Source organism: Rhyacophila brunnea, unplaced genomic scaffold (assembly GCF_057557595.1).
Source record: "Rhyacophila brunnea isolate RB1 unplaced genomic scaffold, BYU_Rbru_1.0 scaffold_16, whole genome shotgun sequence".
Lineage (NCBI taxonomy): Eukaryota > Metazoa > Arthropoda > Insecta > Trichoptera > Rhyacophilidae > Rhyacophila > Rhyacophila brunnea.
Window position 1 is genome coordinate 38,056,891 of NW_028232816.1, and position 26,753 is coordinate 38,083,643.

Below are 26,753 nucleotides of genomic sequence, written 5' to 3' on the forward strand. Positions count from 1 at the left end.
ATGTTTTGGGTATGGTATGATCGAAAATATTTTCCAAAATCTTAAGTAGAAAATAATTTAAAATAATATTTATCTTTTTTATGAAATGATTTATACGTTAATTGGCAACGTAATCAATTGTTTTTTTTTTGTGATGCTCTCAAGTTGCGTATATTTGTCTATAGATACTGAGTATATTGGTCATAGATAACATAGGTACGTAGGGTACGTAAAATATTAGTCTATGATATAAATTTGATTTGTGTATGTAAATAAAAATCTGCGTCAGATTTCGGCGTTTAATACCGACGGAATATACTTTTGTTGTAAAAGTATGGCTGAAACAAACGATATGGATGAAATCTGTAGAGTATGTTTTGTCCAAGGCAATCTACTTTCGCTATTCGAATCTCCAGATTCCATACAGCTATCTGTCAAAATGATGTGGTGTGCGTCTGTCAAAGTGAGAATAATAATATTGATTTCATAACAGTAAACAGTCCCCCCAGTCCAGTCCAGTAAACCAGTGATTACTTTTAATAAATACACATTATAATACTGAAAACTTTCAAACTGTAACGTTAAATAGTCGAAAGATAAAAAAGTAATGGAATAAGTTACAGACAGGTCTTCATCTACACTACATACCTATATTGCAGTTTTTGCACCTACTTTCTTCATACACATACGCACATTCGTCATCGGCACTTCAACCCAATATGTGTCTTAAGCTGCGTTGACACGATCCAAGTTGACTTGGACCGAGCGCACTCGTATGAGACATCTCATACTAATTATTCCTATCCAAGCTAGCTTGGATGAGTAGGACGCGGTCCAAGTAGCTTGGATAGGTGTAATTTGTATGAAGATGTCCCGTACGAGTGCGCTTGGATGGCGCTCGGTCCAAGTGTACTTGGATCGTGGCAACGCGGCTTTAGGGCTACAACACACGGTGCTGCAATTTGTAGCAAACTGACGCAAACCGCGGTGTTCTTACTTGATTCCAATTGGATACATTTGGAATCAAGTAAGGCCTGCATCGAGCACTACAGTCTGCGTTGATTTAGAATGCTTTATGTCTTCGTCCTTAGCCGGTTTCAAACAACGGTTATACTCCCGTATGTCCCTTCTTCCTGCTCTCTTTACCGCCTTAGCCCGAGAAATGCTGGGATTCTTTCAACTTAGTCCAACCGCCGCAGTCTAGATCTCTCGATTTTCCTTTTCTCTTCTGCCTTTGGTACTCAAGAAGTAGCGTAACTGACTAAGTCATCGAACTTTCATGTGCTAAACAACAAAGGAATCATTATAAAATGCGTACAGTTTGCAGTCGTACTCATCATCGCTGCATTCCATCTTTGTCGCATTCGGCTCCAAAGACCGTTCCCAATATCTTCATTTCCAAAATAACTAGTTTCCTCTCATATTTGGCCTGATCAGGGCTCGATTTGAGGCCATTTGCGGCCCCTATTCACAACACCAATTTGGGACTTCCATTTAAAAAAATCCAAAATTTTAACTACGAGGGTGGGTCAATAATTCCTTAGAAAAAAGCATTAAAACAGTTTTTATTTTTGTATTTTTTTTTTATTTCTTAACATAATCTCCTTGGAGCTCAATACACTTGGTTAGACGTTTCTCAATTTTTTTTAAACCGTCAGAAAAATAAGTTTTCGGAAGGTCCTCAAAATAAGCATTTGTCCGATCGATGACTTCTTCATTTGAAAAAAAACGTTGTCCACTTAGCCATTTTTTTAAGTTTGGGAAAAGGAAAAAGTCACTGGGGGCTAAATCTGGCGAATACGGTGGGTGGTCGACCAATTCGAACTTCAATTCTTCAATTTTAGCCATTGATCGTAAACATGTGTGAACACGGGCATTGTCCTGATGAAAGAGGATTTTTTTCCTGTTTAAATGAGGCCGTTTTTCTTCAATTTTGTTTTTTAGCTGGTCCAATAAAGATGCATAATAATCCCCTGTTATTGTTTTTCCTTTTTCCAAATAGTCAACGAAAATAATTCCACGTGCATCCCAAAATACAGTAGCCATAACCTTACCAGCTGATTTTACGGTTTTCGCCTTCTTTGGACATGGTTCGCCTTTCGCAATCCACTGCTTTGACTGTTCTTTCGTCTCGGGAGTATAGTGGTGTATCCATGTTTCATCTAAAGTCACAAAGCGACGAAAAAATTCATCCGGATTGCGTTGCATGAGCGACAACAGGGCTTTAGAGGCCACCACCCTATTGCGTTTATTGTCGACTGTGAGCAAACGCGGCACCCATCTTGCAGAAATTTTTTTCATGCCCAATTTGTCATGTAAAATAGAAATGACGCTACCTTTTGAGATCCCTGTAACCTCAATTATCTCACTCAACTTTAATCTTCGGTCACTTAACACCATATCGTGGATTTTATTGATCATTTCTGGTGTAGTCACCTCTACAGGACGTCCTGAGCGTGGTTCATCCTTTCTTGATGTACGACCACGTTTAAATTCATTTAACCAGTTATAAATAGTTGCAAGTGAAGGAGCAGATATGCCGTGAACTAAATCCAACTCATTTTTTATTTCCTTTGCTGTTAACCCTTTTATATTAAAATGTTTAATAACAGCTCTAAACTCAATTTTCTCCATTTTTGTAAACAAGCAAATTTTTTTTTTTAAATGTACGAAAAACACACAACAACCCGACCAATCTGATTGAAACTTCGCAGCATACTGAATCGGTAGTGCCGCTGCATGAAAACAAACCGCTTACAATACTAGTCGCGCCACCTGTCGGCTTTTCTAAGGACTTATTGACCCACCCTCGTACCTACCTGCCTAAAAATGATTTCATATTTTTTTTTTTAATTTCTTCTAGGCCATCCATGGACTGAAACCGTATGCGGTTTCGAACCGTGTGCCATGTTAATCTTATATTTTCTATTCATGGAAATATATTTTTACAAAGTATATTATAAGCATCTGATCGTATCCGTTTATAACATACACTTACAAATTTAGTGAAAATATATTTTCATGAACAAAAATCATAAGTTTAGTATGGCACACGGATCTAAACCGCATACGGTTTCAGTCCATGGATGGCGTCTTAGTTGGAAGTAAGTAATAAGTAGTAACCATTCTCTGCTCGCATTATTGGTCTGTCAAATACTCGAAAAATACTGATGTCAAATGTTTCGTCAGAAGATAATAATTCTGCAGCCGCTACCATTTTTGACTGCAAAAACTTGCTTATTGGATTCATTCTTTGTAATAAACAGTTCCATAATATTGTAAGAAAGGCATTTTGAAAATATGAGAAGATATTTTTCAATTTGGAGGCCCCTTGCCGACAACAGTCCCCCAACAGTCAAGTCTACTGTTTTAAGATGTGCCTTTTATTTGCAGGTGTTTCACGGGGATGACTTTCCTCCAGGAATCTGTGGGCGGTGCGCAGAGAGACTGAACATATCTTATGACTTCAGAAACCAATGCGAAAAGTCAGAGGGCAAGCTGCGTGAGAGACTGGCCACTCTCCGGAGTCAGACTGTTCCCCCTGAGGGTAAACCGCCTGACGTCATCCAAAAATCAAAGACATTAAAAAAAAAGCGCAGCGGCAAAAAAAATGAGAGGACGAAGCGATCGCGGGCGGGAAGAAAGGTCAACGGCTTGCTGCACGTCCGCAATTCTGAGGAGGATGACGTCTGTGAAACAAAGCGAGATTCTCCCGTTGATCTTGAGTGGAGGCTCTCTAGCGTAATTGAGCCGGCAGTTGACAGTCCTAGAGATCGAAGCGATGAGGAATGCAGTGACGGCGGGCGATCCGAGTCGGAGAATAATGCGAGCGTGCACATCGAAAAGCGGGCCAAAATAGAAAACGAGAAAAAGGAAGGGGTCAAAAAACCCAAACACAGTCGAGAGCAATGCTTCACCTGTGGGAAGGTCATGTCGTCGAGGTATATCACCCGTCTTTGTTTAATTTAGACATGGGAACTGAGTCGCTTAGAAGTGCTTCAGAGACTTTGGTTCAATTGTAGGTAGTGATCCGTATGGACAAGCTCGTACAATTGAGACATTTGTTATATATAAATACAGTACTCTCTCAGTAATCCGCCACCCCAAATACCAGACAAGTGTCCAATTAGGGAAAGCGGCGGATTATGATGCATACATACATAATGTGGTAAAAATTAAAACAGGTATTTCAAAAAAATAGTTTTTTTGAGAAATTTTTACTAGCAAATTACGGTTTTATTGATAATCAAAATCAAGTATTTACTAAATTATACATATTTATGAACAAAGTTTATTAACTAAATATTAAACAGTAAATCATTTGACGCGATCAGTTGTTCAGTGAGGCAGATATTCTTGCATGGCTTAGGATTACTGCCTTTCCCTAGGACCAAAAGCTTCAATTTGTGTGTCCCGGTTCCTGGTCCTTGGGCACTTTCCTCCATGGTACATTACTTTCTTTGCGGTGAACGTATGTTTTACGAAGGAGAAGTTTCCAAAATAAACCCGTCTCATCTGCGTTGTATACTTGTACGCGGCGGACCACTGAATTTGACAATCGATTACCTGCGAATTATAGAACTCGATTTTGTCCTTTCAACCAATAAAAATAACAGCGAATTATAGTAGTTGTCGGATTACTGAGAGTGTACTGTAGTATATTAATATTATACAGTAAACGAAATTGAAGGGAAAGAAAAGAATTCGAATAACGAAATACAACAATTACATAACCCAAGGTTACATCACCGGAACGAATAGAATTTATTAGCATCGTAAAGGGAAGGTTAACAGAGTTTTATTGTACTAATTATTTAGTTTTTGTCATTCTATGCATAGACAAAAAGGCGTCACGAATTTTAACGATTGCATCACATAATGTGGAAATACATATAATTTCAGAATATCTCAACTATAAACTGTAACCGTACCTAGGCATGTAGTTCGCGGAAGGACATTTTTTTAACAGAGGGATATGAAACCTCCCACCCATTTTTTTCTATACAAAAGGTCTACAACAGTAAAATTGGCAAACGATAAGATTCGTTCGGACGATCCGTATCCATGAAACTACGTATTAAAAAAATATCCATACGATAGCCATGCAATGAAACCTCCCAACTTCATTTTTTTTATTGTTCGCGTGACTCCAATCCTATAAAACTATACAAAAAAAGTTTGTCATGGATCGTGGCTGACATTTCCAAACTATGAAACAATCCAACGATATGCTCGATTGTACGACAAAGGCATCAGATAGTGAGGGAGCGATTCGTAGGTTGACTGTGGATTCTTATAAGATTAGATCATTTGCGAACGACGCAAGTCTAGTTTAATTTATCCATCAATTAGAATTTTAATAAAAAATGATAAAAGAAAAATATTCCTCTGTGGAAATAGAGCCTTTACCAAAATAAAGATGAGAAGGTTACCGAGGCTAATGATTAATAACCAGCAAGTCATTTTGCATTGCACATTCATTTGTGGCAAATATCACCCTTTTGTGCTGAGTTTTGTTTAACAGGGCCAGTGCAGAGAGATAAAAACACCTTGCATTACTATTAAAAGTTTTATATGCAAAGAACGATCATTATTTAGATGAACATTCATATAAATTTGCAAATAATAGTTTATAAGCTAGTATCCGAAGATATCAACAGGAAGCTGCCATTTTTTTTTTTACAATATAGTAATTAATTAATGTATTTCCTTTTTTTTATTCAATGATAAATCGGCAGGTACCGCCTGCAGATGCATCTGCGCACTCACACAGGAGAAAAGCCTCACGCATGTGACACATGCCCCAAACGGTTCTCGCTGGCGCAGAGCCTGCGGGTGCACGAGCGTACGCACACTGGAGAGAAGCCACTGGCTTGCGCCACATGTGGCAAGACATTTGCGCAAGCAGCCGGTCTGGCCACGCACGTGCGCCTGCACACGGGCGAAACGCCTTATCACTGTGCCCTCTGCCCCATGAGCTTCCGCACCACCGCACATCGTCAGTATCACGTCAGGTACCACCTCTTCCCAATACTCGTTTATTCCGCCTAATGCATTTCTAGAATGCTGCAATAACAGCATTATCCAAATGACATTATTCAATGATCAATTATTTCAGTATAATGTTCTCACAGAATATTGGTGTTACTATTATACCCCCTCTCCAGGCACAACGTCAAATATGGATGACCAGTTAGATTTAGACTAGGGGCGGCAGGTTATATGAAAGTATGGTGAAGCCGGCTTGTATGACGAAAAAGTATAGTGGGGCGGGCTGGTAATCAATTTGTGGCAAAATTTGAACGTTAACTTTATATTATATGGGTACGTTATAATGACCAAAGTAAATCCTCTCTAATGCCCTGAATTTTTTTTATCGCGTCGCTATTTTCGTAAGTTATCGGCTATTGTTGGCCTTCTTCATTCAGCTGTATGAGAAAGCCGATTCCTTGCCCCTCTTTTAATTTAATACCTCTATGAATTTTATTTCTTCTTTCTTCTGATTCTATTTTTTAACAATGCACTCCGACAGTGATAGTGATAAGAAAACACTTGTAGATCAAAAATTTTAAAAAAAAATTATATAAAAGGGTAATAGGAATTGATTAAAAAAAATCACAACATATCAGTAGCGAAGGGTGGAGGTAGGCTGATAAGTTTCGTCATAAATAATGCACCTTAAACTTTGTTAGTCATACGTATTTGTTTTATTGAATTAATAATACAATTTACAGATGGTGTTGGTTACTTTTTAAAAATCAATTAAGTCCTGCTTAAACCTAACTATAATAGTTTTGGTATATTTTGGGCGATATGACAAAATTGTGCACACATTTTCATTCATACTTATTTGTTTTCGTTGGATTGAGAAAACATATTACACATATTATTGGTTCATTTTTTTAAATTCATTAAGCTCCGCCTAAACCAAACTATAATAGATAAAAAGTATTATTCTATCTATAACATATCCAAAGTTATGTATGATTTAATTGCATAATTTTATATATTTTATAGATAGATGAGTATTTTTTGACTATTATTGGTTTTTTGTAGGGTTTAATTGAATTTCAAAAACTAGCTTACACCATCTGTAAATTGTAGTATTATTTTAATGAAATCAAATACATATGACTGACAAAGTTTAGTGTGCACTATTTATGGCGGATCTTATCAGCTTACACCAAACCTTCACTACTGCAACATATATATTATGTAACACTTTTCCTACGTAATTTAGATGACATTTTAATGATTATAGAGTATCATATTGAAGTGAACAGAGCGAAGTTTTCAATATTGTGTTATATTTCAATAATTAATACGATGTTCTTCCACCAAGAATTAAGTATTGACACGATTAAAATGATTGATAATAATGTCTATTTACGATTTCAGAAAACACACCGGCGAAAAGAGCTTCGAGTGTGGATCGTGTGGTAGAGCATTCATTACGAGCGGTGACTTGAAGCAGCACGCGCGCATCCACACGGGGGAAAGACCGTTTGTGTGCACCGTGTGCGGTGTGCGTATGACGCGCTCCAGCCATCTCACTCGTCACATGATGACGCATACAGGGGAGAAACCACACCGCTGTGCGGCGTGCGGCTCCTCGTATGCGCAGCGCGGCGACTTGCTGCGCCATGCCAAGAGACATCTCGCCGAGCCCTCCTGACGCCGCCCTCCCTTTGTCATTCCAACCCATGATATATCTCCGCAGCCATGTTGACCACGGATTACAATCCCAAAATTCCGGGATTAGACTAAAAGAAGTGATATTTTTTATCATGTTTAAGAGATAAATATGCAGAAAATGTAGGCCTCAAAAGTGGATGCTACGTTAACAACCATTTTTTTATGATATGATATGTTGTTAGCCATTTGTCCCAGCTGGGGTATTATCTGGATTAAACACATATTGAAAAAAACATGTGAATTCTTTTACTATCCATGAATGTATACAAAACCTTTTACAAAAAAAAGCAAAACAATTTTAATTAATATATAAATGTATCAAAACCACACTGAAGTCACCTCACTGGTATCAAATCAGACCACCCACCGTACATTTTCGAATCATGTGACCTCACATAATATATAATATTTAGCTTTGTTTTTAGTGGTTTGGAAGGAGCTACAAATGACATATTTAACCGGATTAGGTACTAACAGAGACGAGATATCTCGTTTTTACCAAATTACTCAGATCTAATCTAATCAACTAAATAGGACACAGTTACTGACATTTATCCAAATCTATCCTAAATCCATTGTTTTCAATTGTTTTTTGCTTAGAACAAATAATAAATGAGTTATGATTTATTTTTATTGTAATTAAAAAAACAATTAATTTTCACAAATTATCTTCTTCTTTCTTCTTTCTTTGCCCATATCCGCCCCTTAACTGGAGCATATGGACACCACGCGGCGCCTCCAAGAATCCCTGTCGCTCGCCAGTCTTCTTGCTTCGTTCCAGGTCAAACCAGCATCCCGTAGCTCCGCCGTATACACTCTGTAGATTGTATTTAGCGGCCTTCCAGGACGCCGGAATCCGGTCGGCTTGAAGAACAGGCAAGCCAGGTTAAAGTTCTCTTCTGGCATCCGCAGCACGTGGCCGAGCCAGGTCCAACGTCGCCTCTTCACTTTCAGCGTGATGAGAGGCTGCTTGGTACGTTCTCTTATCTCCTCGTTGCTCCTAAAGTCATACCACCGCACACCCAGTATTCGTCGCAAACATCTGTTTTCGAAGCTCAGTATACGGTTGCTCTGAGCCTTCGTAAGGTGCCATGATTCGCTACCGTAAAGCAGCACCGTCAGAATGCAAGCGTCGAATAGGCGGCATTTGGTTTTGACCGAGTACAATCGTGAGTCCCAGACATTTCGCATCGAGTTGAATGTTGCTCCAGCCATTCCCATTCGGATAGCGAGCTCTTTCTGCAAAATGCCATCTCCCGTGATGTGTACCCCCAGGTACTTGAAGCTGTCGACGCTCTCGATGCTCTGTCCATCGCTAATCAGAGGGAAATCTGGATCAGGACAGGTGCTATTGCACAAGACGTTGGTTTTCTTCGCGTTGATTTTCAAACCAACGCGAGAGGAGTTGTTATGCAACCTGTCGATTGTCTCTTGAATGCCCTCGATTGAGTTGTCGAATAGGACAGCATCATCGGCGTATTCCAGGTCGCATAGCTTCACCGTGGGGGTAACAGGTATGCCTCGGTCGGGTGGTATTGACTTCCGTAGTATGAAGTCAAAGAGAATGATAAAGAGAAACGGTGCAAGGACACAACCCTGTCTGACTCCGGTCGTGACCCCGAACCATTCCGTGACAGTGTCTCCAATTCTGACACAGCATTCGCTATTCTCGTGCAGGCTTTTGATTATGGCAATGATCTTGGGAGGGATCCCGTATGCTCCCAGTATCATCCAGAGGGAGGGGCGGTGCGGACTGTCGAAAGCCTTCTCATAATCCACAAAACAGCAGGCCATCGGACTGTTCAACTCATGGCTCTGCTGGAGAAGACATCGAAGGTTGTGGATTTGGTCTGCACACGCTCGACCAGGTAGAAACCCGGCTTGGTTTTTCCTGAGGACGTGCATTATTGGGTCCCTTATTCTCATCAAAATGATGTTTGCCAAAATCTTTCCCGGAACACTGAGTAGCGTAATGCCTCGGTAATTGTCGCAGCTTAGAGGGTCACCTTTTTTAAGAAGTGTGATGATTTCACCGTTCACCCAGTCCCTTGGGCAGCGCTCTTCTTCCCACACCTTTGTCATCAGATGAAACATAGGGTGCAGGATTGCGCTCAAGCTGTACTTGAGGAATTCAGGATGAATCCCGTCTCCCCCCGGTGCCTTTCCGTTCTTGAGCCTTTTCACAGCCGATTTTATCTCGGTGTGCGTGGGCGGGCAATCGGAAATGTCGGTCGCTCGGGGAATGTCCAAAAGTAAAGCTTCCGCAGATATGTCAAAGGGATCCAAGGGGGGTGGGCGGTTCAGCACTCCGCAGAAATGATTCTTCCAAATCTTCTTGACGCATTCTGCGTCAGACTCTATTGCTCCACTGGGACCACGAATGGCTCCGGGAGTCGGTGGTCGCCTGCCGCAGACTTCACGGGTGATTCGGAAGAGTTTCCTGGTGTCATTTCTGCTTGCTGCCTCCTCTGCCGCTTCAATTTGCCGGTTCATAAAATTGCGCTTGTCCAACCGCACGGATCGTTTGACTACCCTGTCTTGGGTCTGGTAGTCAGTCCGGCGGTCCTCGGTTCGGTCGGGGTCTCTCTCCTCGTCTCTCAGGGCTTTCAGCCTGGCTCGTTCACCAATTTCAACCCACGTTTCGTCAGACATCCACTTTGGCTGCTCACTCCTTCTGGTACCAAGGACGGTACGAGCCGACGACACAATCGCACTCTTTATGAGGCTCCAGTCCGCCTCAATGAGGTCGGATTCAGATTTGTGCCGCTCGTAGATACGATCTACACTATCTCGTACAGCAGTTTCGAAGTCGGTCCGAATTCTTCGGCGTCGGAGCTTCTCAACGTCAATTCGTTCGCACTTTGGAGGCCTCGCCTGGCGACTGAGTTTTACTCGGATGTTTCCAATAAGTAACTCATGATCGCTATGGATATCGGCGCCTCTGTAAGTACGCACGTCGAGAAGTTCCTTTCGGTGCTTCAAGCTGTATAAGAAGTGGTCAATCTGCGTCCTCGTGCGTCCATCAGGAGACGTCCACGTATATTTGTGAATGTCTTTGTGGGGAAAAACAGTGCCTCCGATTGCAAGCTCGTTCAGAGTGGCGAATTCTACGAGCCGCTCACCATTATCGTTGGGGTCACCGAGGCCGTGTCGTCCCATCACCGTGGGGCCAAGCACCGGGTCTGCTCCTACTCTCGCATTATAATCCCCCATTACAATCACGCGGTCTCTTCGGGGGATGGCGGAGACTGCCGCGTGGAGAGAATCGTAAAAAGCATCCTTTGTCTGCGCGTCGGCATCCTCAGTGGGGGCGTAGCACTGAAAGACGGTCAAGGAGCTACCAGGCGTCTTGAAGGAGGCACGTATCAGTCTCTCCGAGATTGGTTCCCATTTCACGAGGCAACGGGCCGCTCTCTTTGACATCAACACTGCCACTCCCTGGCGATGGTATTGCTCCTGACCTGAGTAGACAATAGAGTAACCCTCAATCAACTTTCTCCCGGCTCCTTTCCAGCGCACTTCGCTCAGCCCTAGGATGTCCACACCATAGGTGTGCATGATGCGTGTGGCGTGCAGGTCCTTTCCGGGGGTACGCAGGGTGCGAACATTATATGTCCCAATGCGCATACTCGAGTTGTTAGAGAGGATTACTCTACCTGTTTCATTGTCCATTTCCATGCAAGGTCGTCGTTTTACAGAGCCGGTTGTCGTCCGAGGCTGCTGTGTAGGTGTTTTGTTAATCTGTTTCGTTTAAGGAGGCAAGGTGATTAGCCCAGCGCTCCCGAGGCCTGAGCCACGAGGGCCCTGAAGGTCGGCTCGACCAGGTTTTTCTGTCGGGGATTTCCTTCCCTTAGCCAGAAGGCCAGTTTTATGGCGCCGGTCACTCGCCCTTCGCCCCCTGCTGTAAGCTACAGCGTACGCTGCATTGCCCGGAGGTCGCCACGGGGAGGCCAGCAGATGGGACTTGCTGGCAGTTTGGCATTTCCCAACTTTTGCTATGAACACATCTACTGGCGTCAATGTGTCCACTTGGGGCCGACCAGCCGTTGACCACCAAATTATCTTCAGTGTGACAGAACCTACTGCCATATTTTTACAGCAATCAAAAGGTCACAATATTTTTGTAGAATGTTCTGATGGTTCTAGCATAATATGAGTTCACAAAACATGATAACAATCTGTTTCTGGCCATAGTTCCATTGGTTTATAATGGTTTTTATCATATAATATGTTTTTTAATGAGATATTTATATCAATCCAGTAATTTCAATAAAATTAAGCAAAAATGTCTTATTGATAGATTTAATTATTTTTTTCGACCATGTCCGATCTAATAAGATCATATCGAGGGTATACTGACAGAAAGCATTAACTCATTAAAACAAGTTCTGAGATAATCGCAAAAAGGACTTTAATTTTTTTTTCGAAGCGTTCTCCCACGTAGATTTTTTTATGATTTAAACACATTTTTTCTACATTATAAAGACTAACCTTTATGGCAAACACAATATCGGACATGTTACAAGTCTTGTATTTTGTATACGCAGAACGCATTAGGTCATTATCATGCTTTCTATCAGAATAAAAAAATAACAATATGATTTAATAATGTTTCTATTTTCTCACCATTATATCCTATGCCTTTGTGCGTTTTACCAGGACGTAGAGCGTAAAATTGTGTGGAGGTTTGTATTAACAGATTTAGTTTTTACGAAAAAAGGATGTCAGCCACAGTGGCGGCTCCTCTAATACCATGCAAGTGCTACGCACTGCCTGCATTTTTGAAGACATCGCTCAACTTTTCATTGTTATTCATATGTGCATCACTCACTTCGCGAAGTAGAACATGTAGCAGTATTATGAACTATACTCCGTTCATGAACGCAAAGCGATTGCGATCCAAATAGATTTTTCAGTTTGCACAGGATTACAATGAGGTCATTGTATACTTCTTAAACGGTGGTACAATGTCCTGTAGTAGCATTTTGTGTAGCATTTTTTACACACTTTACGATCAGCGCACGAAATTTAGGACTCTAGAAACAAAAACGCCAATTTCTGTTTTATAACTATGTTGGCGAGTTAATTTTTAACAATTTTACATTTAAGACTTGAAGAATGAATCGCCAACATTTTACGAAAATACAAACTGCCGCATTTATTTCTAAACCACTCAAATACATTCAATATAAAAAAAAAAACACAACAACACTACATGAGTTGTAGTAGGTCGTAGCTGAATATTAAATAAGAACGATAATATAAGAGAAACATACTTTTAATGACACATAAATACATCAGAAATAAAACTGAGTTCGAATGAACGTTGATTTACAATATAAATATTACCCACGTAATGTTAGTTAATTTTATAATTTCACGTAAATTAATAATGAGATTCAAAAATAAACATACTGCTATGCACTTTTAACAAAGTGAATAATTACCCAGACGTCATCCGTTTTTACGACGGTTCATAAACTGTGACATTTATATTTCTTTATTGATATTAAATCATTCTAACTGTTCAAAACCTTTTTTAAGAAATAGAATAAGTAAACAAACACATTTAATTTACCTTCTGAGAAGTTCGATGTTTCAGTCATTTTACACTAAAATATTACCTTAGCTTATACATGGCAGCCTTCGATGATTGAGGTAATGATGAAGAGACGCTTTACGACCTTTACGTGGCTAGGACACGTGTTCCTGATGCCGCCAAAGAGTGTGACACTTCGTACCCTTATGGCACAGGCTCAAGGGTTCCGTTGCCATGGCCGGCCCTCCCTCACCCTGCAGCGGTGCCACAAAAGCGACCTACGTGCTGCTGGTCTGACATGGCGGGAAGCGCAAGAGTTGGCGATGGACCGAGGGAAGTGGCGCGAACTTATGCTTGCCCTATGCTCCAATGCTGGGTCATGACAGGATGAAAGAAGAAGATCTTCTCTTTATAGAAGGTAAACCATTGCGCACTACCAGAAAATGCTATTCTGAAGACCACCGGCCGCCACTGGTCAGCCACTTGCTCAACCTATTAGGTCCATTCTCTGACTCAAACACAAATTGAAAAACAATATGTGTACTTGCCAGACCCAGGATTCGAACCTGGCACCCACGACGCTTAAGCCACGCAGTCATCGAGGGAGTTTAATTTAGCCTTCTTCAAATTATTCCTACTTCATTAGTTGTCAAAAATATACTATACGAGGCATCTGTTTTCAATAAATCTGCGATTCAATATTTTGTGGTAAATGACTGTATTTCAAGCGCAAGTCATTCGTTCAGAATCATGACCTCAAATTTATCAGAAATTGCATTTTTCAATCTTACACGCAGATGCGATTTATTTTATTGAGTGTAAATGTATATTGACTCAACTGGCAATACCTCATAAATAGGCTTATCCTATTATAGAAGTTTACCGCAAATGAATTGAAACTAATTTGGTTAATATGTACTTGGCAATACTTGCAACTTGCTACTAACATTAATTCATTTCTAATGTTCTCATTGTGTATGTGCGCATCATAGACTCATCAGAGTAGTAAATACTTTTACAAAAAAATATTGTGCACCATTGTTTTGCATAGATAAATGAACTCATCAAATTATTATGCCGCTCGGCGTAACAAAATGTTGGTAATTGTTTAGTCTATTTAGGTAAACTAAAATCTGGTATCGCATACTACCTTATACTAAATTTCTGTGTGCAGAGGTTAGAAATGTTTGTGTGGACAGATTTTTACTAGAGGGAATGTTGTTCATGAGTCTTCGTTTAGCTTCACTTTCTTAGGCTCCATCTAATACCGAAGATTATCTTCAACAACTTGAGACTTATTATTCTAGGTTAAATAAAGAGGCGAGGGTATATTTTGAAAATAAAATTTTATTCTTGAATGTTACCGCACGGCGGTCGGCTTCTGATGTTTGTACTGTATAAAAAATATAAATGCGAGACACAGCCCGTGACGAGTAAAAAAGAAAATCAGAGGCTGCGGCGGTGACGGCAACGTTTACAACTTGGCGTCTTCCTTGGCAACTCCGAAGGGCTCTTCGACGGTCTCCGCACCGCAATCAGCGATGGCCACCTCCTTCTGTGGCTTGTCGCGTCCGTCGGTCGGCCCGTTCTCAATCTTCCGGATCACGTCCTGAACAAAAAAAAAACATTCATTAGGTCCGCATACATTCGCAACGTATTTCTAATGTGCCACAACGCACATATCGACACCTCCTACGTAAAAGGTCGTAACTGCGTTTTTGGCTATTTTGACTTAATTGCCTTTTATTAAATAATAATTTTAAAGATAATACAACAATAAAAAAAAAAAAAATTCAATCAATATAATATATCAATCAACTAAAAAATTATGAATTCAGCATTAAAAATTAACGTAGTAATTAAAATTTATTAAAATCGTACTAATGAAAAGAACCATTTTGCAGTTCCAGCCTTATACGTAGGAGGTGTCGATATGTATAGCAGATGCGTGGATATTGAAATATTATGTTGCTTTAGAAAAATTATGTCTCAGCCACCGCTCTAAAATTTATGTATGTCAGATCTCCACAGCCTACCTCCACACTTCACCAATGCGGTACACATATGAGCAGACTTTTGCATTACCTATGTTTATTCAGTGTTTTGTGTGCCCACTTCGACTTAAGGTGATGCATCAGTGAAACGGCAAATAATTTTCAACTATAGGCGCGATGAGAGAGAATGTCGAGCTGGAAACACGTCACTTTGTTTCGTGATGGCGACAGGCGTATTAATTCTTAAATCGTGTAAAGATGACTAAAAACGTTACCCATTTACTTTAAAAAGAAAACATGTCAATGAATATATTATTATTGTTACTAATAGAACAATAAACAGAACATAAAATGGACGTATGTTGGATTTATATGACAAATTATATTTCGTTTGGCATGCGTCATTTGCACCCGCGACCCGCAATCCGCGCATCGCCTAGCCACGATCTTTTTAGACCGTGCCTCAACTGAGGTACAACCTTTATCAATGAACAATACATTATTTGAAAGTTTAACATCACATGCCTACACCTGAAAATGTTGGTCATGTTAAAATCACCTATGATTTTCACAACATAGTGATGTGAAAGATTAAATTTAATATCTCGTGAACCACTCAACATACACTGAATGAATACTCTTTAGAAAGCTCTACATCTTAACAAATTTCATCTTACAGGTTCACCATGCTGAAACTAACTGTTGCACAAAAGCAAGAAAACTACCAAAAATGAAATCTATACCACGGTCAGCGTGATATTTTACACAAAATTTATGGTTCAATGCTTGAACCCTGAGGTTTTTTTTAGGGTACTAAGAATTAGAGACGGGAAAACTAGTCGATTTTGAAGACTGAGTATACATACTACCAGTATAAAAAAATACTTAGTATCAAAACTTGTTCCAAAATACTTACTAGTATTTGGAATACTATTTAGAGTGTTTGGCGTGCGTATGCGACAAAAGTTTCATACTCAACTGAAACTAAAACCAACTCCATATTAGTATTTAAAATACGTATCGGCTCAGGGAACTCAGACTGTGTATCGGCTTCAATAGAATCGCTAAAAATATGCTGAGCTCCGCTTGTCGAAAAGTCCCATTTATTATAAAATTTTAAACACATTTTAAATTTATGAGTTGTTTTTCTGTTAGGTTACAATATTCTTGTTAACAAAAATGAATAACAGTGATTTTTTTAATTTTAAACACGTTTTAAGCGCTCATATAACAAGCCTAAGCTGTGCTGTGACACAAAATTTATGACCTATTATTCATGCATTCAAACGCAATAGACTAATAAATTAAAATAAACCTATATTCAAGTGCTATCTCGTTCGCGTGCATTTAATGTCAATAGTGTTGAAAGTCTACCAACTGGCGAGTGCACAGAACAGCGACTCGCGATGATATCATCACTAGTTTTTTGGAATAAGTTTATTGGGCCACACATACTGAGTATGGGTAGTTTCATCCGAAACTTGAATACTTACTGGTAACAGTATTTCAAACTCACTCTACTAAGAATGATAAATCAGGCCAAAACATTTAAATTTAGTAGTTATGTGATATTAATAATGTTAGTTTTTATTGTTTAACAGATTAGATTTGCATGTAAGTATGTATATGCAAAGTGCAATAAAAAACTAATATTAAATTTAATCGATTAAACAAGTTTCATAACACATATTTTTTTTATGATTTTAGGGTTGATTAAAATTATTATGTGTGTTTATTGATTTGTGCAAATATGCATCGCTTCAGTAATCACACTACTTATAATCCTTAACAGCACATATCGATCAATACGGAAACTGGTCAGGATTTCAAGCTTTTGGGTTAATACTCGATTCAATGTAGAAAAATCTTTTCATACAATCCAGTAAAAAAAAAATTGAATATGTCATAGAGTCGAATAACACTTTCTGGGTTTCAGTTGTATACGGAATTATCTGGATTGTTCTTTATTACACTGTAAAATGTTGAGTATGATGCTAAATTCTATTAGACTAATCCACGATGGCTTGCGGCTTAAGCGTCGGACTATAGCATCGTGGGTCCCAGGATCGAATCCTGGGTCTGGCAAGTACACATATTGTTTTCAAATTTGTGTAAGAGTCAAGAGTATGGTCCTAATAGGTTGAGCAAGTGGCTGACATCCATTTCTCGTAAAAAAAATCTGTTATCATATCTGCCCATATTATGATCCTATTAGGATCGGACATGGTTGGAAAAAATAAAAAAAATCATATCTCCCTCAAAACTCAAGGTTTATTAATTAAATTGAGGATTTCAAATGAAATTATCTTGGAATAAGGTTTTTTTGAGTCGTTAAAAAAGCACTACACCTGAATAAAGATTATTTTGGGGGAAAAAACGACTGATTACTAAAAAATACCTTAGCAAGTTAGTCAATAAGCTTTTTTGGTACCTAAGCATAAAAGGTTTGCTAACCCTGAACTAGGGTATCGAATTATGTTCAATGAATATTGACAAGGAATTTACCATTCCGCTGAGGATCTTGCCGAAGACGACGTGGCGTCCGTCCAGCCAGGGTGTCTGCTTGGTGGTGATGAAGAACTGGGAGCCGTTGGTGTCTTTTCCGGCGTTGGCCATCGACAACCATCCCGCACCGTAGTGCTTCAGCTTGAAGTTCTCGTCGTTGAAACGCTCTCCGTAAATACTGCGCCCTGCATCATTTTGTTTCATCAGTAACAACATAATTCGAGGACATACTACTTTTCTATAACCACAATTTCTCTCATCAGTCAAATAGTGCTACGCCACATTTACTGGGGGCATCTAACAGAATACGAAGAATATCATTTAATTAAATTTACTAATAAAATAGATATCAAAATGTCTTAGTTAATCAATACAGTACTCTCTCAGTAATCCGACAACTACTATAATCCGCCGTTATTTTTACTAGGTAGTTAAAATCACAAAATCAAGCTCTATAATTCGTCGGAATTCGTATGTAAAATTCAGTAGTCCGCCGCGTGCCTGTATCAGCTGTCCGCCGTCGATGAGACATGGAACAACCTACCGGGACAAGCAATAATTTAATCGTGAAAAAAGCTGTAGCCCTCTATGAAACAAGATGATGAAAACTGGAAACCTTCCATTAGAACTAGAATTCAGAGGGCGACTGAAAACTCAGAGTTAACGCGAAATGTTTTAGAAAAATGAATAGCAGAAAGTTCTGAGGAGTTATGCGCCATTTCTGACTGAAGACGAGCTCATACATACAACAAGAAGCTTGGATTCTGAGGATGAAAGCAATAATTGTCAACCAACCGCAGCTCATACAGTCAAATCAAAAGATGCACTATAGGTGGGACTGCGCGTTACCATTAAATGGGCTAAGGAAAATAATGCTACCGTCAACACATTGATTATGTTGCATAAATTACGAGACGACACAATCTTCTAACAATATACAGAAAAAAACAAACACTGAACAAGTGGTTATGTTAAGTGATTTACTGTTTAATATGTATGTAGATAATAAACTTAGTTTATAATTAATATGTACATACCTATAATTTAATACATAATTGATTTTGATCAGAAAAAAACTGTAAGTTGTTAGTACAAATTTCTCAATAAAAACTATTTTTACGAAATACCTGTCTTAATTTTTATATTTTGTATTTATGCACTATAATTCGCCGTTTTCACTAATTGGACACTTGTCTGGTTTTTGGGATGGCGGATTACTGAGAGAGTACTGTACATGTCTAACTTTTTTACGCGATACAGTAATTTTACCGGTAGACTGAATCTGATCAATGTTCGATGCGAAAAACTTCATCGCCGACTCGAAAAGCGAATACAAAAATGGACACAGTCCGACCCCGAATCATCAACCTTACTATTAACGTCTGAGTTGATGTACGCAACCAAAGCTCGAATCTATGTAAATACAAAGGATTTAAAGTTATACACATTAAAGCTATGAAGTATTAACAAATCCTTTTACAATATTTGAAATAACTTAATGATAAAAAACACCAACAATCAATATGTACTGTCCGACAAGTATAATTATCAGTAAAATGTATTAAACTGCAGTTTTCATCTTCTGTTGCTAGAGCCATTATACTTGCCGTTAATTGTGAAAATGTTAATGTTACCAGGATTATGAAAATGAATATCAGTGTGGTCACAGTATGATAATAAAATCAACCAATGCTTCCTTTTCTCAGAGAAATTAAAAGGCATAACTCTGTATACTTTTGTTAACTCTGTATATTTCAATGAAATGAGTCTCACAATCTTCATTTTGTGTCGCATAGAATTCCAATAGAACAGACCTGACGCGATCTACACCTGTTTAAACATTTTCATTATGACATTCATTGCGTCAAATTAAATTCGATCTTTGGCAGCAGACAAAATTTAATACACTTCGACAGATATAAACTTGATTTGATTCTGCTTATGCCAAAGCAAATGTTTACAAAGACATTATTTAATCAAGTACATACAAGTCGAATAAAGAATTTAGTGATTTCACTCGCCGCAAGACAAAAATAAAAAAAAACATCGAGGTGACACAAAAAATGGGAAACCTGTTCGGTTGTCACAAATTAAATGAAAGTTTGACCACATTTTTTTTTCAAAGATGAATGGAAAATATAACGAATGATTATGTACGGAAACTAAAATCGATTACAGTGAAGGCTATTTAATATTATTAGAAGAAAATGGAAAGTTCATTTGAGACCCATCAGTATAGTTTTTAATGTAGAATTTTATTTATAACTGAAAAACAGTCTCTATTGAATGTAGTAATAGATCAATGCGACAACCGTTGGACAAAGACAGATGGAAATATTTAATAATATTGTAAATTCATGCTTTGAATCCCGGGTCTGGCAAATTCACATGCTCTTTTCTCAATGTGTGTTTGGATTCAGCAAATGTACCGAATAGGTTGAGTAAATGGCCAATATCCATTACTCGTAAAAACGAAACTCTTTTAATACAACTTCCACCCTGTGGATGCCCATGCTCCGCCTACAATCGAACATGGCAGTTTACTTTATTGGTAATTGTGCCGCAGATGCCTGTATGAGCTTTTATGATTATTTTAAACGAAAACAGTTTATTCCATGTAGATTATATTAAATGCCTTTTTCTGTCGGCGCAGATGCTTTTCGATCCAATAATTGTTAATTTAAAATTTGAAATTTTCATATATTTTGATGCATCATTATCACAAACTAAGATTATATTAGGTTAGGGTAGGTTAGGTTTGGTATAAAAAGAAAATTATAAAAATCTCTTGCGGGCATCTGCGGCATATTTACCACTTTATTTTGTTAATTGTTTTAACCGTAGAGGTTAAATTGATGAAAACAAGTAATTTTCAAAAACGAATAGTAACTACTTATTTTTAAGAATTTTTATTTAAGTAATTAGATATATTAATAATGGTTAATGGTATTGATTGCTTTTAAAAGATTCAGTGTTCACTTTGAAATTTATGATAATTTTATTTATAAAATGAGTTTCTACCCACACCATAGAGAGAGTAGAAAGTAATTATAAAAACTCAATTTTTATACTCAAAACACCGCCGTAAAACAATATTTATATGACGTTTTCAATACCTCATTTTGTAAATATGGATAATAATATTTTGTTTGGCATATATTTTAAAAAAACCCTTGAACATTGATAACAATGAAAATTCCAAAAAATATTTACTTACTAATCATGGAAATATATAATAATATATCCTTCAAAAGAATTATATTTTGTTTAATTTATGAAATATTTACTGGGTATCCTAAAAAGTGTCTTGATACCTTGCAATTTCTTGCATTCCAATGAATCTTTCTCTTAAACGAAATAAAAATCAACTTACATTCGGAGCATTAGGTATATCTAAGAAATTTAAGTAGGTACTCTGACAGTATATTTGTTTTTTTATATTACCCCAATTATTGTAAAAAACAAAACTCTTTTTCTTAAATGGCAACATAGATGATATCTTTGAAAATGAATGCGTATAATAGTGTACCTCCTGTTCCATCACCCTTGGTGAAGTCGCCGCCCTGGATCATGAAGTCTTTGATGACCCGGTGGAACTTGCTTCCCTTGAAGCCGTCGCCGACGGGCTTCTGAGCCAGCTCCACAAAGTTGCGGGTGGTGAGCGGGACAGTCTTGCCGAACAGGCCGATGTATACCCTTCCCGCCGCCTCTCCCCCGATGGTTATATCAAACCATACCTAAACACGAGCACACTGTTCAGAATCTGTTATGAGGGCCTCTCATTATAATTCTCAGCAGAGAAGAGAGCTAGAGCAGATTGTAGTACCACTAGGAACATCTACTAAGCATGCAATTTCATAATTACCATAACTAAAAAGAATTGATAGGTATTTTGTTGTTTTTTATGATTTGTTTGATAAATGCCTGTTTTAAATTTTATTATTTAGTTGATAAAGTCCCCTTGAAGAGGACGAAGCCGGTACAGAATTAAATTAAAAAGTGGAATAAGTTTTACAAAATTGTGTTTCATTTAATTACAAATAATTAATCAAATAATAAAATGCAGTTCCACCAAGAATTGACAGTTAACACTATAAATGAAATTGAAAAGAATTTCTTTCATGTGATTATATTTGAGACTAGCGATGTGCAATTCTTGGATTCAATTTGATTTAATTAATAAAAAGTGAAAAACATAAAAACTATTGAATCTTGAATTCTGATTTTAATTACTAGGAATAATTCATTTGTGGGCATCTATTTCCAAATGCCCACAATTCACATGTGGTAAAAAACATTTTCGTTTGTAAAGCTTAAATAAACGCTATTAAATTATTTAATTTTTTCCTTTCGAATTGTATTTTTAAATTTCCATTAATATTTGTCAATCAATCGTTAATTGCAATAAAAATTAGTAAAACTAAATTAGACTTAATATGTATCGGCATTTGCTTGTATCTATTTATTTATCTAAGCATTTAGACTCTAGATAGAAGTAATCTTGAAGACAATTCGATTTTTAAATCATTGATTGTATGTGTGGTTGCACTGGTAACAAGTTCATTTTTTTCATCTTCTATTGGCAGCCCAAAAATAAAATGGCGGCTTGCATTACGTTGAAAATAATGGTCAATGTATTACTTTTGACTGCCTACATAAAATTGACATGGGAGTATCTTTCCACAGGTGTTTATGACTAAATTTTATATTCAAATTTTTGCTTTGATATGGCAAAATGTGAAATCTTGAATTTAATTATACAATATCCAATTTTATGAATTTAAGTATGTAAGAATTATTTTGCCAATATCGGTGCATAGAATATACCCAATGTATTCTACGAACATTTTATAAAAAATTCTTCTGCATCACAGATTTCTGCAAAGATCCATTTTTTTTTAATATTAAAACTATTAGGACAGATATATACCTAACTATTGCCATTTTTCGACGGCCTTTACAAAAGACGGCCCTGGTGGATTCATTGGATGGTTATTATTCAAATACCGCCTGTCTGAGGTTTGTAAAAGAATGCTAATGACCATGGCAATTCCTAAAACCGGTTTATAGCAATATACCTAGGCACTGAAAAAGAGTTTAGCTGTCTTGCTGGGAAGTTTTAGTAGTGATTTTTTATACATAATATTTAAAGATCAGGACAATGGAATTATTTAAACATTTCACCAAAGAAATTATTGCAGCCGTTTTATATACAACATAAAATACTAATTACATAATAATGCATAGACACTTATTTTCAAAAAACGAGCTCAGGTTAATTTATTTTGGTACCTACCTACCTACCTATAATATTATCATATAGGACCGGGTTATACTTGGATTTATTTTTTGTACAATATTTTTATAAAATAGGTTTTGAAAATCTCTATATATGAATAGCATTAATATAATTATATAAATACATTATAATGAAGTTGAATACCTATAATATTATGCCGGTCGCGATAAACAAATAATTGTGCTCACGCCATACTAATTGAAGTGCCAACGAAGCAATATCAGATAAGATTTTTTTTTTTAATATTTACCTTATCTGTGACCTTGGGTCCTTTGGAAGGGTCGGAGTCTCCCGAGCAATGCCCTGCTGCAACGAGACAGCAAAGCGCTACCCAAATCGAACTTTGAAGTGTCATTTTTGTATAATAAAATTGACACCTAACCAACGAGGACTCTCGAGCGGCAATGCCAACAATGCCAATGACAAGACAAATCAAGTGGACAAAGAGACGGGACGGACAAATTGACACCGATTGCCGACTGACCGGCCACCAATTCAATAACGGCGTTAACGTTCAGTCACAGACTCTAATCGCTTTTTAAACAGGAAATAATGACACCACTACACGTTAACCCTTTAACTGCTTTATAACTTGCCCAACTCTCAAATAGGTAGGTAAGTAAGTTACAGTGTTGCCATCTTTTTAACACCTAATTATAGTACGCGGCCGAAGAAATTATAGTATTTCGGCAAAATTTATAGTACACGTTGTCATCATTCTGTTGAAAATCTATAGTTTTTTTGTTTCTCACAAAACAAATATTGGAGAATTTAAGAAATTCCAAGGCCTCTTCTAATTTAAGTTGGTACTAAAAATTATACTTACGGCGAATTCAAGAAATTTCATTTTAAATCAAAGTCAAGTATCTTTTTTACCTATTTTGAACACTTTTTTAGTCGGGTCGCCAAATTTTCTTCTGTTATAAAATTATAGTAGGTTCTCCTTCCACGGCGCTACATCCCGGGGTGGGATTTGGCCTCCTCCACAACCGCTCTCCACTCACTTCGGTCTCTCGCCACATTTCTCCAGTTACCGGGTCTTCCTATTTGAAGCCAGTCCACTTCTACGGCGTCAGCCCATCTCCTTCTTGGACGGCCTCTGGGTCTCTTTCGTTGGGGTAGCCACTTCGTCATGATCCTTGGCGTTCTAACTTCAGGCATTCTCTCCACATGTCCCGCCCATCGTAGTCTTTGGGACTTACAGTATCTTATGATTGTTTGCTGTTCAATTAGCTCTTCCAACTCGTGGTTCATTTTTATTCTGTAGTTCCCATTTTCCAACGTGGGTCCAAAGATTTTTCGGAGTATTCTGCGCTCGAATACAGCTAATTTGTTTTCCTCCTTTTGAGTTAAGCACCAAGTCTCACAGCCATAAGTGACCACTGGCATTATAATTGTTTTATAAATTAAAAGTTTACTTCATCGGCCTAGAATTTTCGACCCCACCAGTCGCTTGCAGGCATGCCATCATTTATTCCCGGAGATAAGGCGGATTTTTATCTCCTATGCTGTCTTATTTTGGGTATTTAGGCTGGATCCGAGATACGTGAACTTGTCCACCCCTTCATATGCATGCTGTCCTATGTCTATATTCTGCAGCGGTGCCTGATCGCGTGTGCTGACCATATATTTAGTTTTTGACTGGTTTATTTCCAGCCCAGCGTTTTCTGCTTTTATTTTCATAGTGCCACCATGGTCGATCATCCTCTGTTTGGATCTGCTTGTAATTACTATGTCGTCAGCATAAGCACACATCTGCGTTGTACTCTTATCTACCCATCCTCTTATGTTGGTTTCACGCGCTATGGATTCCACTACAAGGTTAAATATCATAGTGGATAGCGCATCCCCTTGTCTCACACCTGATTCGATTTTGAAGCTTTCAGTTTGCTCATTTTTCACAGTGACAACTGCTTGAGTATCCGTCAGTGTGGTTTTTATTAGCCTTGCTAGTTTCAAGGGAATTCCCATTATTTTTAGGCTTTGCAGCCTAATTCCCTATTCACGCTGTCGAAAGCTTGTTTAAAATCAATAAACAGGTGGTGAAGTGTAAGGTTGTATTCGTGCGCTTTCTAAATAGTTTGCCTCATGAGATTGAGATGGATGTGATCTATGGTGAATCTATTTGGTCGGAAGCCGCATTGGTATTCTCCCAGGATTTCCTCACCATATATCATTAACCTGCTATACAGTACAGATGAGAAAACTTTATAAGCTGTGTTTAGAATTGTGATCCCTCTGTAGTTATCGCACATTGTTTTGTCTCCCTTTTTCAGAATAGGCACGATTATACCCATCTTCCATGCAGCAGGTAGAATTTCTTTTTCCCAAATATTGAGAATTATCTTGTGGATATTTGCTTCCAGTGTTGGGCCACCACTCTTTATCAGCTCGGCTGTTATCCTGTCGGTTCCAGGTGCTTTATTGTTTTTCAGCGTTCTTAATGCTTTTCTTACTTCAGGCAGAGTAGGCTCATCAATAAATTCCTCAGCAGTGTGGTACAATACTTCTTCCGTTTCCTCATGACTATTACTATAAGCCTGACTTAAAAGTGTTGTGAAATAGCCTATCCATCTTTCCATAATGTCCTCCTTTTCGATCAGTATTTGTCCTTCACTATCCTTACAGGAGTTTAATCTGGGTTGATAGGATTTCGTTCGATTTCCAAGAGTCTTGTAAAATTTTCTGGGATCATTGTTTCTTCTTTGACATTCCATGTCTTGGAGTATTCTCTTGAGCATCATTCGCTTTTTCTCTCGACAGAGCTTTGTTGCAGTTTTTCACTTTTCTTTATAAGTTTCGTAATTTTGGCGCGTTTCCCTTTGTAGGCATTTCTTCCTTGCTTCATTTTTTTCAAACAGTGCTTGCCTGCAATCATCATCAAATCATCCTGCATCTATTTTTGCTTTGTTTTCCCCCAGAATTTCTGTGACACTCGTGATAATACAGTTTTTTGTATTTTCCCAGTCCATATTCACATCATCGGTTATTAAAGTAATTTTTAAGTTTGTTTCTATAGATTCCTGGTATTTATCCAAAATTTCTTTATCCCTCAATTTTTCAGCTTTCCATTTAGTTCTTCTCTTGCCTTCTTTTTTCAGTATTAAAGAGATTTTTTTGTTTTAATTTTGCTCTAACCAGGAAGTGATCAGAATCGCAAGTGGCTCCTCTACAGACGCGCACATCCTCCACTCCACCAGGTACTTTTCATCAATTTATAGTACTTACTGAATTTTTTAGCTTACTTTTAACATATTTTTTTGTCAAAATTAAATCTTTGAGACCTTTGCGGGCGTGCGCACAACAACTCACCAAAGTTTCATCGCAATCGGATTAATGGTATAGGAACGCATACGAATAGAATAAGATAGAATAGAAGAAGAAGAAGATGGTTGTACTAATTCAGAAATCTTCGCGAGTGTGAGCACAGCAACTGACGAAAGTTTCATCGTAATCGGATGAATGGTATACCAATGCATACGAATAGAAGAAGATAGAATAGAAGAAGAAGATGGTTGTACTAATTCAGAAACCTTCGCGGGCGTACGCACAACAACTCACCAAAGTTTCATCGCAATCGGATTAATGGTATAGGAACGCATACCTACGAATAGAAGAAGATGGAATAGAAGAAGAAGAAGAAGATGGTTGTATTAATTCGAAAATCTTTGCGGATGTGCGCACAACAACTGACCAAAGTTTTATCGTAATCGGATGAATGGTATAGGTATAGGTATAGTGT

The 26,753-nt window shown here is 38.0% G+C and overlaps 2 protein-coding genes across 2 annotated transcripts; one reads left to right on the forward strand and one right to left on the reverse strand.

The window, feature by feature from the left end:
* The first annotated feature begins 218 nt into the window (after positions 1–218).
* LOC147074681 (uncharacterized) lies at positions 219–7,901 on the forward strand. The gene is made up of 4 exons (XM_085943362.1): positions 219–442; positions 3,373–3,920; positions 5,718–5,993; positions 7,378–7,901. Exons 1-4 carry the CDS (start codon positions 314–316, stop codon positions 7,652–7,654), a joined length of 1,230 nt encoding a protein of 409 aa, XP_085799488.1. The 5' UTR covers positions 219–313; the 3' UTR covers positions 7,655–7,901.
* Positions 7,902–14,540: 6,639 nt separating this feature from the next.
* LOC147074682 (peptidyl-prolyl cis-trans isomerase B) lies at positions 14,541–23,616 on the reverse strand. The gene is made up of 4 exons (XM_085943690.1): positions 23,262–23,616; positions 21,242–21,449; positions 17,713–17,897; positions 14,541–14,822 (listed from the first exon to the last, which is right to left on the reverse strand). Exons 1-4 carry the CDS (start codon positions 23,364–23,366, stop codon positions 14,688–14,690), a joined length of 633 nt encoding a protein of 210 aa, XP_085799816.1. The 5' UTR covers positions 23,367–23,616; the 3' UTR covers positions 14,541–14,687.
* Between the last annotated feature and the right edge of the window lie 3,137 nt (positions 23,617–26,753).